The sequence below is a fragment of the Schistocerca americana genome, chromosome 2 (genome assembly GCF_021461395.2).
Source record: "Schistocerca americana isolate TAMUIC-IGC-003095 chromosome 2, iqSchAmer2.1, whole genome shotgun sequence".
Taxonomy (NCBI): domain Eukaryota; kingdom Metazoa; phylum Arthropoda; class Insecta; order Orthoptera; family Acrididae; genus Schistocerca; species Schistocerca americana.
In genome coordinates, this window is record NC_060120.1 from 907213440 (window position 1) to 907227466 (window position 14027).

General features: G+C 40.5%; 1 protein-coding gene across 5 annotated transcripts in view; it reads right to left on the reverse strand.

Moving 5' to 3' along the window:
* The window catches only part of LOC124595920 (ring canal kelch homolog), a 133758-nt gene that overhangs the window by 105782 nt on the left and 13949 nt on the right, over window positions 1-14027 (reverse strand). For all 5 annotated transcript variants that reach the window (XM_047134831.1, XM_047134833.1, XM_047134832.1 and 2 more), the window contains 2 exons: window positions 7256-7402; window positions 2867-3092 (listed from right to left, as the gene is read on the reverse strand). In XM_047134831.1, the coding sequence (XP_046990787.1) occupies window positions 2867-3092; window positions 7256-7402 (373 nt within the window). The remainder of the gene's footprint in view (window positions 1-2866; window positions 3093-7255; window positions 7403-14027) is intronic.

Genomic DNA, 14027 nt, shown 5'->3' on the forward strand with positions numbered 1-14027 from the left:
GTACAAAACAATGGACATTTAGGATTGGAGTTACCATTATTGGAGGCATCTGGTATATTAATTTATTTTTAATGAAAACTTACATAGTGCAATATTAGCTGTTAAAACGTTCATCCCACAAGATTGAGACATTGGAAGACACTGTATTTTGTGAAACTATTTACGCAAAATGTTTATATGCTTTACGCTGAATGTACTATTGTCATGTATAAATACGGTGAAACACCACTTTTACACTCTTCAAAAATTTTGGGAAAATGTAAAATGTAGAAAATAATGTTTTAAGTTGTAAAAGTTACGTATAGGATACTCCCTTCCATTTTCGCATTTTATGTATGATATGTGTACATAACGGGCATCAAAAGACTTGTCAGGGACTTGTTTATTATCTAATAAAGGGTTATTATGTAATAAAAATCGCTAATGTAACTGGAACTGATAACTGTTTGGGAAGTAGGAACGTTAGACTCAATTTTATATGTCATAATCGATGTTTTTACTGCACATGTTTAGCACGACGTGTTTCGAGAATCTTTTCTCACTGTCAAGTGCAGATATGTACATAAGTATTTTGTGTGGTATTTGAATATGTGTTATTCTGTGTCTCTTGCACTGCAGTCGTCTTTTTTTGAGGTTATCAGGTACTGTGCCTTCTCAGTTACGTGGAAAACCAAATGCAAGCAAACTGTCACTCACATTGTTTGTTTTTGTACCATAACAAAAAATACATACGTAAATACTGCACTTGAGAACGAGAATAAATTCTCTAAACACGTTCTGCTCAGCATGAAAAAAATACATAACTGGCACTGTGTTTAAAGTAAAAACATTTCAGCAATGCTAAGTGAATGACAGTGTAAACTAGCACTACAAGTGGCCAAACACTGAAACACGCTAAATATGGTTTGAATATAATAGAGGGAAACATTCCACGTGGGAAAAATATATCTAAAAACACAGATGATGTGACTTACCGAACGAAAATGCTGGCAGGTCGATAGACACACAAACAAACACAAACATACACACACAAAATTCAAGCTTTCGCAACAAACTGTTGCCTCATCGGGAAAGAGGGAAGGAGAGGGAAAGACGAAAGGATGTGGGTTTTAAGGGAGAGGGTAAGGAGTCATTCCAATCCCAGGAGCGGAAAGACTTACCTTAGGGGGGAAAAAGGAAAGGTATACACTCGCACGCACACACACATATCCATCCGCACATACACAGACACAAGCAGACATTTGTAAAGGCAAAGATGTCATGATGATCGAACAATCACGAACCATCTTCAACTTTTTTAGTCCTGTCTTCCTCAGTTGCGTGTAATGTTACAGTATATTGATAATTTTTACTTATGGACCGTCTGACAGCAACTGAATAAAACACAATTTCAGTGCCATACGCGTTTCGCATTTATTTTCTGCAAGGCATCATCAGTGGCAGGTTGCGTGGACACTTTCTTACATATTATGCTCCTGTTGCATTTTTGGTGTTGTTCTTCTTCTTATGAATGCCAATTTGTGGTTTTTCCCCCCACATTCCACAGCACTATGAACTGAACGCTTGTTTCAATGCAATGTTTTGGTTTCTGTTCAGTACAGAGTAAAAATTATCAATATACCGTAAAATCACGAACCAGTTACTCCCATCAGCCACCACACCAAGTAGAGCTTGGCAGTGGTGGGAGATACAGCACAAATTGCTCCAACTTCTATATGTTTACCAGTTAAAACCTGCTGAGTAGAGTGCCCTGGTGTCAAGAAACTTAATCAAGGAATATTTGTAAACACTACTGGATGTCCAACATCATGCCAACATCATTTTTTCCCCATGAACATTTTTTCATAATGTGTAAACCGCAGGAAAATTATAAATATGTTGATGCAAAAACAGGTGCAAATTAACAATGTGGACATAAGAAATTTGACTGGAATGGTAAAAAATCTCATAAACAACAGGAAAACATTAGTTCCGGGAACGTAAAAGTGGATTTATACTGTAATTTTGTACATGGTTTTTCTCCACTCTACACTACATGAAATATTAATTACAACAATACTGTAAGTAGCATGCATTGTTGAGATGCTACATAAGTGAACAGTTGTGACTGTGTGCTTGGTACAGTTATGGCTCTGACAATTGATGTACTTCATGCTGAATGGCAATGTTGAAGATCTGGATTTGAATTTATCAGTAAAAGTGGAATCGATGTTTGTGAAAAATTCTGAATTCATCCACTGCATCAGGAAAGAATAAACTGGAAGATATATACAAATACTGTCAGGGTGTTATTTTTACAATTACCAATCCTGGACCTGTTTATTCTATATGGAAGATAATGGTAAATCATCTGTGCAGCTCAGGGATTCAAGTGGGGGATTCAAGTGGTTTATGAGTTTCAAGGGAGAATATAAAGCTCCATTATTTCAAATCCGTACTTACAAGTATATCAACAATTTCTACTTCAAACTTAGCCTACACTAGTACCAAGGTTATATGAAAACTCTTATCGGACTTATTTCCAAGAACAAATATAAACTCAACAAAACACTGTTCAATAGCCAGTCACAGAAATGTGAAGGTTTACTGATCCATAAAATGAAGTTTTCTACGGCATGTCAGAGCAACCTATCAACTGCTTCCTCATTTTATGTAACCAGTCATTACTGCATCTACGACTCAGTATGAAAATACGGAGTTATAAAAGTTGATTCAGAAATTTCACCACAGAAAATCATAAATCTGCATTTGTGTGGCCATAGTGGTTTGTTGGGAGGCAGGGATGATTATTAATCTTAGTATCTGTTGCCTGAAATATCTTTCAAGCCTATGTAGTACAGTACAAAGCAAATATTTGCTATAATACCTGCACATTTTCCTCTGTGACATGGACTTCAGCACAGTATACATAATCAACCAGTAGTTGAAGGGCTGCTGGATCCACGCCTTGAAGTGTTATTCGTTCCTGTCGACTCTCTTCAAAGGAATTAAACATAGCATAGAAGTATGGACTACAAGCTGCAAGAACCATCTTGTGTGCATGAATTTCAACACTGTCAGCTACCAGTGTCACATCGCAAAGTAAATTCTGCCTGTAAAATGATACAAATTACTAGTCTTGCACAAAATAAAACAAGGAAATCAATGTTAGTTTCTCTGGCGTGTCACATAAACTCTGTGCAGCCTGTTATTAGATACATATGTAGATTAGAAGGATATATTTATACATTTTTTTGTCATTTGTTAGCTGTCTGTTGCATATTGTAGCTTACACATATAATTCAGTGTCGATTCCGACAGAGTTTCTGTACCACATCACATACTGCCTCTGAAGCAACAGTGCTCTATCTACATATTTATTACACTTTACCTTTGGGACTCTATTGTTTAACCAGTAGAAAATGTCAAAATATTGCTTCAGAACCAATTAGTGTGTCTTTTTATGTCTCAGTTACATAAGGGAATTGTATTTTATGATCACCACTGTGAAGTGTTATCATGAGTATCCAATGCTAACAACAATTGTTGTAGTAGAACACGTTGCGGACCACAGGTGGAAGAAGAGGTACAGAATGTGTAAAGCGACACATGAAATAGGTATGTTTTATAACACATTAGTTAGTTCATGATAAAAGTGGTAGTCATCAGAGGTCAAGTAAATGACCATCACTTTTTACCAGGGCCGTTCCATGTCACATGAACCAAACCATCTCATGACACCTTTCTTACATATGCAGCAGGATAATGTAATCATTTTGACAATATTTCAATGGACCAATTGGCCACTATCATCTGGTGATATACAATCTCGCTGGAACTGAGTTTTCAACAGAATTGGCAGATCCTTTATACACCACGGCCAGCCTACTGCATGTGCATGAGCAAGAGCACTGCTGCCCTCAAGTGCAAGTGAACTTGGAGCGCGACAGTGGAAGAAATAAACAAAAATATATCACTAGAAGAACACTAATTAAAAGAATCTGCTGGTCAAAATGCAGACTTTTATGGTTTAATATCAGATAAAATTGCATTCCTTATCTTCGTTAAAGGGTAACCCTTATCTCTATTAATAATAGTATCTAATAATCAAATCTCAATAGGTGTCTTTAGGACACATTGCCAATAGCAGGTAGCAGGAGGGATCATTTGCGTCTCATTATACATCATCTTATGTCCTTCATTAAGACAGTACTCTGCGACTGTGAATTTCTCTGGCTGGAACAAAAAATTGTGATAATGGTGTTAACATACTGGTCCTGAATACACTCCTGGAAATTGAAATAAGAACACCGTGAATTCATTGTCCCAGGAAGGGGAAACTTTATTGACACATTCCTGGGGTCAGATACATCACACGATCACACTGACAGAACCACAGGCACATAGACACAGGCAACAGAGCATGCACAATGTCGGCACTAGTGCAGTGTATATCCACCTTTCGCAGCAATGCAGGCTGCTATTCTCCCATGGAGACGATCGTAGAGATGCTGGATGTAGTCCTGTGGAACGGCTTGCCATGCCATTTCCACCTGGCGCCTCAGTTGGACCAGCGTTCGTGCTGGACGTGCAGACCGCGTGAGACGACGCTTCATCCAGTCCCAAACATGCTCAATGGGGGACAGATCCGGAGATCTTGCTGGCCGGGGTAGTTGACTTACACCTTCTAGAGCACGTTGGGCGGCACGGGATACATGCGGACGTGCATTGTCCTGTTGGAACAGCAAGTTCCCTTGCCGGTCTAGGAATGGTAGAACGATGGGTTCGATGACGGTTTGGATGTACCGTGCACTATTCAGTGTCCCCTCGACGATCACCAGTGGTGTACGGCCAGTGTAGGAGATCGCTCCCCACACCATGATGCCGGGTGTTGGCCCTGTGTGCCTCGGTCGTATGCAGTCCTGATTGTGGCGCTCACCTGCACGGCGCCAAACACGCATACGCCCATCATTGGCACCAAGGCAGAAGCGACTCTCATCGCTGAAGACGACACGTCTCCATTCGTCCCTCCATTCACGCCTGTCGTGACACCACTGGAGGCGGGCTGCACGATGTTGGGGCGTGAGCGGAAGACGGCCTAACGGTGTGCGGGACCGTAGCCCAGCTTCATGGAGACGGTTGCGAATGGTCCTCGCCGATACCCCAGAAGCAACAGTGTCCCTAATTTGCTGGGAAGTGGCGGTGCGGTCCCCTACGGCACTGCGTAGGATCCTACGGTCTTGGCGTGCATCCGTGCGGTCCGGTCCCAGGTCGACGGGCACGTGCACCTTCCGCCGACCACTGGCGACAACATCGATGTACTGTGGAGACCTCACGCCCCACGTGTTGAGCAATTCGGCGGTACGTCCACCCGGCCTCCCGCATGCCCACCATACGCCCTCGCTCAAAGTCCGTCAACTGCACATACGGTTCACGTCCACGCTGTCGCGGCATGCTACCAGTGTTAAAGACTGCGATGGAGCTCCGTATGCCACGGCAAACTGGCTGACACTGACGGCGGCGGTGCACAAATGCTGCGCAGCTAGCGCCATTCGACGGCCAACACCGTGGTTCCTGGTGTGTCCGCTGTGCCGTGCGTGTGATCATTGCTTGTACAGCCCTCTCGCAGTGTCCGGAGCAAGTATGGTGGGTCTGACACACCGGTGTCAATGTGTTCTTTTTTCCATTTCCAGGAGTGTAGTATGGATAGCTTGGCCAATACAATCCATCCCACAATGAGAAGGAATTTTAAATACTCCAATTTCCTTCAGTCCCAAATCATCTTTCACAGATTCAAGATGGCCTCTAATCTTAGCCGGTGGCATAAATACACTTTTGATGTCACGTCTTTTTAAAATGCTTCAAATTATCGAGAATATACTCCCAGCAAAAGGTAAAAAAGCAACAGATTTACAAGTATCCTCTAATGGTTTCACCGGTGGTCCGAACTGAAGAGCATGATGTATTTGTTAGCCAGTATGGCCATTTTGCTTAAAAATAACTTTAAGATGGTTCAATCTCAGTATCAAACTTTCTGGATCAGAAATGGCATATGCTCTCTTTACTGAACTCCTCAAGACCCTCATGCATAGGTATGGTGGAAGACAGCTGGTCGCATGAAGACAACAATCATTACGCATATGTTTTTGATTTGCACTATGCCCAAGTCCCATCATCATTTCTGGGAACCAAAACATCAAGGAAAAGAAGTTTGCTAATCTTTCCAATTTACATTGTAACTATGATGCTAGAATAGTGCCTATTAACATGATCTAAAAAATGATTCAAAGTACCAGTCCCATGAGGCCAAACCATAAAAATATCATCAATTTCTCTCCAAAACAAGATGGGTTTAAAAACAAAGTTCTGAGAGTCATATCTTCAAAGTCTTCCATTAAAACTTTGGTGACTATGGGAAAATGGGCCTCCCCATAGATACTCCATCAGTTTCAAAACATGTATTGTTAAATAAAAAATATGTCAATGTCAGCACATGATGAGATAACTTAGTTGTTTCATCATCAAGTTTCTCACCAGTACTGAAATATTGTGTCAAGATGTTTACATTATCAGGCTCCATACCCGAGAAGATATCATGTCGTAATGCTGGGAAATACTATGTAATCACACCAAAACATCTCACATACCATCCCAAATTTGAATGAAACATAGCTCACCTGTTTTCCCTACACAAACAATTAACTATAAACAATTTCAGCATTTTATCTCCCTCCACTTTCATTTTATGGCATTTCAAAGTTTTGACATTTTTATCAAGTTTCATATTGTCATCAGAATCAAAAATGTCAGCATCTTCAAACTTTGAAATGCCATAAAATGAAAACTAGAGTGCAATAAAAATGCAAAAATGTTGTATGATTCTTTATCTCTGTAGGGAAAACAAGTACGTCAAGCTTAATTCAAAATTGAGATGGTGGATGAGAAGTCTTTTTTATCAACTGACATGGACTGACACACACACACACACACACACACACACACACACACACGAGCTACTTAACTCTGTACGGTTATGTGAAATACGAAGTGCAAAAAGATTTTCAGCATATCAAAAGAGTTACTGAATTGAAGAAATCTTAATAAATTTTACAAGATAAAGTTTTACTGTTTCAGTCTTTCATTGCCTAATACCTGTGAAACATGACGTTAAAAAAGTTTTCTATTATGTTTCTTAAAGATTATTATACTTAAAATTCACACGAAAATAACACAATTACACTTAATACAGCAGAAATGAAAACATAGTTCATCTTACTTTCTCATAACGTTCATTACATCAAATGCTCTCTGTGTGTGATTATGGTTCCTGTAGGGTGGCTTCTCCTTGCTTCCTGGGTATGGTATATGTTTTTGAGAGCTTTCATCAAGAGAATTCTGGCTTGCATATCGAAGGAGAAGACAACTGAAAAAAATTGATAAAGACACAAAACATATAAGAACTAAGAACTTGAAAGCAGACGATGCAATGAAGCTATTAGATAATACTGAGGCAAAAATCAAACAATGGAAAATCCAGGATGGAATGTAACAGTATTATGAGAAGGAAAGTTGCCACTCACGATGTAGCAAAGATGCTGAGTTGCAGATAGGCACAACAAAAAGGCTCTCACAATTAAAGCTTTCAGCCATTAAGGCCTTCGTCAACAATAGACACACACACGCACTCACGTGCATGCACGCGTGCGCATCTCCGCTATATGGTGTGTGGCAACTTTCCTTCTCATAATATTGTTAGATAATACTGAAGATGAGATACAGAGTTGTTCAACTCTTATTATATGCTATTTACTATAAGCTAAAGTAATTTATGGAATGAAGCTACCACATAATACAGAGGATGGGATATAGAGTAGTTCAGCTCTTTTTATATTCTATTTACTACAAACTAGAGTAATTTATTGTGAGGATACTGAACAATAAAACAGGAAGATAAAAACAACTAGTAAATTAAAAGAAAAAAACACTCACATGATAAGCTATACCATCTATATAAGTTTTGTGGTAAGTATATAACTTCATGAATATGAAAAGCCAGCAGTCATAAGGTTTTATACTTCTTTCACCATTTCCAATTTCTAATGTAATTGTAGACTTTTCACACTTCACAATTCCAACCTATTAAACAGTTTGTCAGTGAACCACAATTAGCATATCACTACGTGTCAGCTTTCACAGCTCTATACGGTTCATAGGTTTAATGCTTCTCTACTCAAAAGGCCATGTGAGTTGGGGACCCTGCTGTCCCCCGCTATATGAAAAAAACTCTTGGTCTTCTACACTGGTTTAATTTATCTGACAAAAATTCTTATTACTAATAGCTTTCACAACATAGTTACTTGCAATGAATCTTGATAACTGTGTGTACAATAGTCAAACATTACTTCTAAAACTCATTACAGAAACAAAGACATGTGAAATGAGTCATTGGTCATTTCTCTGTTCAGAAGTGGTAGAGATGTTACAAATAATGAAGTAATATCTTTTGTTTTGTTATCATTTTATTGTTATCATTTTATCTGTCAAGCTTACGAGGCATATACAGTTAGACAGAAGGAATACTTGACAGTTATGACTGATTTCCCTGATGGATTGTCGATCCAGAAGCCAAACAATAACAGGTCTTTCTGTGTATTTAAATGGTATTACATTTATTTATGCTAGAGTTGGTTGCAGATATATGCATACACCAACAAGGTGAGCTCCCTGCACATAGTTGTGTTCTATGTGAACAGCCTCAGAAGGCAAGGCAGGGGTGCAATGCTTGATGAGTGGATCTACCTTTTCACAGTAACTTATGAAGTGAGAAGATACATCCTGATAATTTTAATCACCTTACTGAATGTTGATGATAAGCTTAATCTCCCTTTTGTGTTTTCTTCTGAGATTTTCATTGCACATCAGACCAGATATCATACTTCACTTCCCTTTCATCTTATAACCATCATCAAATACAAAAACGCATATGGAAATTCAAGCTTTCTCGAAATCTCAATGATGAAATTTTCTCAGGTTATCAGCCAAGTCAAGGTGTCATTCTGCGGTTACCACAATGGAGGCAGAAGAAAACGGACACCTACTTTTCCTCGACATCCTGATAAAAAAGAAAACTGATGGCACGCTGGGACATTCTGTTTACAGAAAGAAAGATGCACATGGGCCAGTACCAGAACAGCAGTAGCTACCACCATCCAGCATGATGGAAATCCATACTCACCACCTTGGTGTGTAGAGCATGAGTCATATACAACAAGGGAGTCTAACCACTGAGTTCAGCATCATTGGGAAATCTTCTCCAGGACCAGCTAATCGGAGACACAGATAAGATGCACTCTCCAGCTGAACAGGGGTCAAACTGCAGCCTCCAGCATGGCTGATGGCCACGGCGTGTGCCCGCTGTGGGAGGTGAACAGCAACAATGTATGTCCGCTCACAGCGATGCACATCGACAGTGTGCCCATTCATGTGGTGGTGGCTTAGCAGCTAGATGCCCAGGCTTTAGCATGTAACCTGCCAGGGAGGCACCCATCAGCAGAAGGTAGTCACCCAGCAGTTGGCTCGACAGTGTGGAGGTGCCAAGTTGACAGCATTCTGACTCCGCCCAGGCCATGTCTGCAGCTACTGACAGCAAAGTCTGACAGTGGCAGATGGCTAGTTCATCTTGGGACTGTATGTGGACTACTTCTCACAACTAGTGGCTTGCATAGACTGTGTAACTGAACACATTGGGCACAGCTGAATACCACTGACACGATGAGAGTTAAATTAGTAGGTGTATACGTGGGCCATACTTGCTAATGTTTCACAAACAACAGTACTCCCAGCCCCCATCATAAAAGGCTAGAACTCTCAGGTCATTTGAAAATTGTGACATCATTTGCCCTGGCGTTCCTGTCTTGTCAGCTCCTTTAGAAGTCCTGTCAGTGCTGAAATTGTCACAAATGTGACTTTTTGAGATGATGGCTGGCATCTTCTCCAATGGCAATGCACTGAATACACGGTCTTGCATAGTAGATAAGCGCTCGAGCCATGACACATAGTTACTGAACTGATTTGCGTTTCCTTCATTACTAAACAAAAATAGTCTTAACTAATGTTTCATGACATACAGGGTGTCCACAAATTAAAAAATCACAATACGACAGTTTGGTTTCAGTTGCGCATTACACCATGTTCAGTGTTATGACTGCACAAACCTGGCAGTCGACACCTGTAGCACTGTTAGTTAGATACACCTATCCACCACAGCAAGGTTGAAACACATCGGACTGGAAAAATTGGTTTATAATTTTCCTAACGCCAAGCAAAATGTCATTGATTTTTAATTGTAGTGAAACTGGCACAAGACATGTTGAAGATGCTGTCCTGCATTTTTTACTGCAAGCTGAAATCTAGAAACAGGATGTTCCGCAACAAATCAGAACGCGTTGCCAAATGCATGCCTTCAATACCACTATGCTCATAATTCAGCTACTGAAAGCAACATCTTTCAGATAACCTCAAAGCCAGAAGTCCACAGATTACGATCAGGTTATGTGACTGGCCAAGCTATAAGGAAACAACAGCTGATAATCCTAGCATTTCGAAAGCGCCTCTACAGAACCCACTCCACTGGCTGTGCAATGTGTAGAGGAGTGCCATCTTGCATACAGATGATCCTACCCACACATCTACACTGCTGAAGGATTTGAATGAAGGTGTGCGAAAGACCCTCATAGCATTTAGCAGTGACTGCAGAGGTAACACGACCTGCAGGATTCATCTACTAGAAAAAACAAAGTCCTACAATAAACAATGCCATCGGCCTGCACCACAGTCATCTTTAGTGAATGAGGTGGTACCAGCTGATGTGCATACAGATTTCCTGATGACCATTTTCTGTAATTCTACATACAGACATGTCCTCAGAGATGGAAATGGGCTACGTATTTCCACAGAATGTTCCAGGGCCATTTGTTGTCCACCTATACGTGAATAAGAAATTCCAAGGCTAGCAGATCTGCAGGAGCAACATCTGAACATTGGTGATTTTGCAAGGATAGCAATGCAGGATGTTTCATAGGATTTCATGCACCGTGCTTGCAGGCATTTCTAATGTTTGGACAATTCCCTGTGCACTGCATGTTTACACACCACCACTCAACCTGTCCTGCAATTCTGTGGATACATCTTTGATAGACATCGGATCAACTGCTTTCCTCCCTCTACCACACTGCACTTCAAAAGAACCTCTTTTCGAATTTTGTAATCATTTTCTCCAAATCATTAGCAAACTTTGGAACAATGCCTTTTCATATGGTAGTGTATCAAAACTTCTGCAGGGCTACTGGTGCACAGTCACTGTTGTTATAAATGAGCTATATCAGCAACGTGCGATTCTCTTTGGAGAGGGTCATGTTGGGCATCTGACACAAACTGAGGAACAGCTGTGTGTCCATTGGTGTGCATATTCTGATGCTTACAGCGCCATCTACTGGTCAAATTTTGATACTTTTTTTGTTGCATGACTTTTCTCCCCCTGTGTCAATAATGTGCTGTTAAAATTTGATGCAATTCGGAGCTTTGGTTCTCTTTCTACAGTGTTCTCAAACTGGAACTTTAATCATGGACATTCTGTATGTACAAAATTCTCTGCTTCTCTTTCTACTCTAAATCAGTGTGAACAGCACTGTTCATTGGCTACTTATTAACTTATATTTTCTAATATTAACCCAGTCTACTGGTAACTGATGTACTGGGAACTCAACTGATCAGGCAGTTTTCCATTTAAAGTAGATACAGGTTACACAAAGAGTAGTCAGAACACAGTGGTACTAGAATACGAGACACTCACTGTCATGTCTCTAATTTGTTACTCATTATGCTGCATGCTGGAGCATCCGTTCAGGAGTAATATATCTTTTTAGTGTGGTTATAAGTTCGCCCATTGAATGCAGAAGGTCAGATTTCACAGTGGTGTTTAGGTACCCTAGGCTCTCAGTTGGATGTATTTCCAATGGCTTATCTGGCCAGTACAACACTACAGTGGTCCCACAGCAGTGACTGGAAGACAAAAAGCTGTTCCTTCTATGTCACAGATTGTATCATTAATCCGTAACCCACTACCTTGTAACTCTAGCCTCTTCATCTCTTAGGTTGACCCTGTCCTTAACAATTCATAACAACTACTTCAGGTTTGAACAACAAGTAAATCCAGAGCACCCCAGCCCTTTTGGAAGCAAGAATCTGATGCCAGGATATCCCTTCGGCAGCTTACTGCATCTGCTTTCCTTAAAAATAATTGTACCTCACATGCTTTAGTGACAGCCTGGATTATCCCCTCTTGTGACACAGTAATGTTTGTGGCACCAAATCTATTACTTGGTGTAATTGTTCCTGAAGCTGTTCATAAATGAGACACAATCTCCAGAACTGTTCTCTCACTCCCTCAAATATTCCCTCTCTTTCAGCCTCAAGACATAATTTGGCGAATGTCTCCTCCAGCCTCCATATTTTGTTTCTTCTTTCCCACGTGTTGTAGGTAAATCTCAGAATCCAATGCTGCTTGGTTATGATGACATCATCCTTCATGGAGAACAGCACTCGTCCTTCACATTAAGATTCTCCAACATGCTTACCACTTCCCCACTGAAGAGGTGTAGTGCCACCAGAATTATGGCATGTATCATGATCATCCTCAATGGTAATGCCATCTGGGGAAAAGGAACCCACATCACCGCCCTCTTCAAAAGACCAGATGCCTAGGGTCCATTGTCACACACCAACAACAACACAACTCATACCATTAAGCTAAAATGCCTATGTACTATCTATGCATTGCACTCCCTACCTGCCTATCCCTACAAAATTTAATTAGCAGAACATAATAACCCCAGCAAAAAAGGAAAACTATATAAACACAACATAATCTACCACACTGTTCCAAATGGCTTCCACATTTCCTACATAATTAAGCACACACCCAATTCACACAATTTACACACAAAGCCTAACAATTTATTTGTGTGACTTCTGTGCATAAGGTATCACACATATGGCCTATACTCAAATTCTTGCATTTTGCCCCCTACCTTCTTCCCAGGTTGTAGTGTTGATACATTTGGTACATATATCTCGCGTAATGATCACAACGAAAAGATCCGAGAAATTAGAGCAAATACGGAGACTTACAAGCAGTCGTTCTTCCCACGCACAATTCGTGAATGGAACAGGGAAGGGGGGATCAGATAGTGGTACAATAAGTACCCTCCGCCACACACCGTAAGGTGGCTCGCGGAGTATAGATGTAGATGTAGATGTAGATAGTTTGGAGCACCCTTTTAGGTGGACAATGCTTGTCTGCATTGGTAATTGCAACTTAATATTCACTAGTGATGTGATTTCCACAGATATGGCACTTGATATCACATAAATTTCTTTATTTTACCCTTTGATGTATAGGGGCTAGTTAACATCATCAATTTGCCAACCCTATATTCAGGCAATTTACTAGTACGCTGTCCCATTTTCTCTTGACACATGAGTGCCCAAATGTTTGCCTTCTGCACTCTCTTCCATACATCATTTAATTTATAGCAAAATTCTGCATAGGTTTCTTATTTTTTCCCATCTTATATTTAACAACATCAAAAAGTTATGTTGTCTTTCCCCTGAGCATCATCTCGTATGGCAAAGGTCCAATGCTATTATGCATCTTTCATTATACACAGCCACAAGATAGGGCACGTAAACATTCTAGTATTTTGGTCATTACTAATGCAATAGCTCAACATCTATATAATGTTTCCAGAATGAGATTTTCACCCTGCAGCAGAGTGTTTGCTGATATGAAATTTCCTGGCAGATTAAAACTGTGTGCCAGACCGATACTCGAACTCGGGGCCTTTGCCTTTCGCAGGCAAGTGCTCTACCATCTGAGCTACCCAAGCACGGCTCACAGCCTGTCCTCATAGCTTCAATTCTGCCAGCACCTCGTCTCCTACCTTCCTGTATCTGCCAGGAAGTTTCATATCAGCGCACGCTCCACTGCA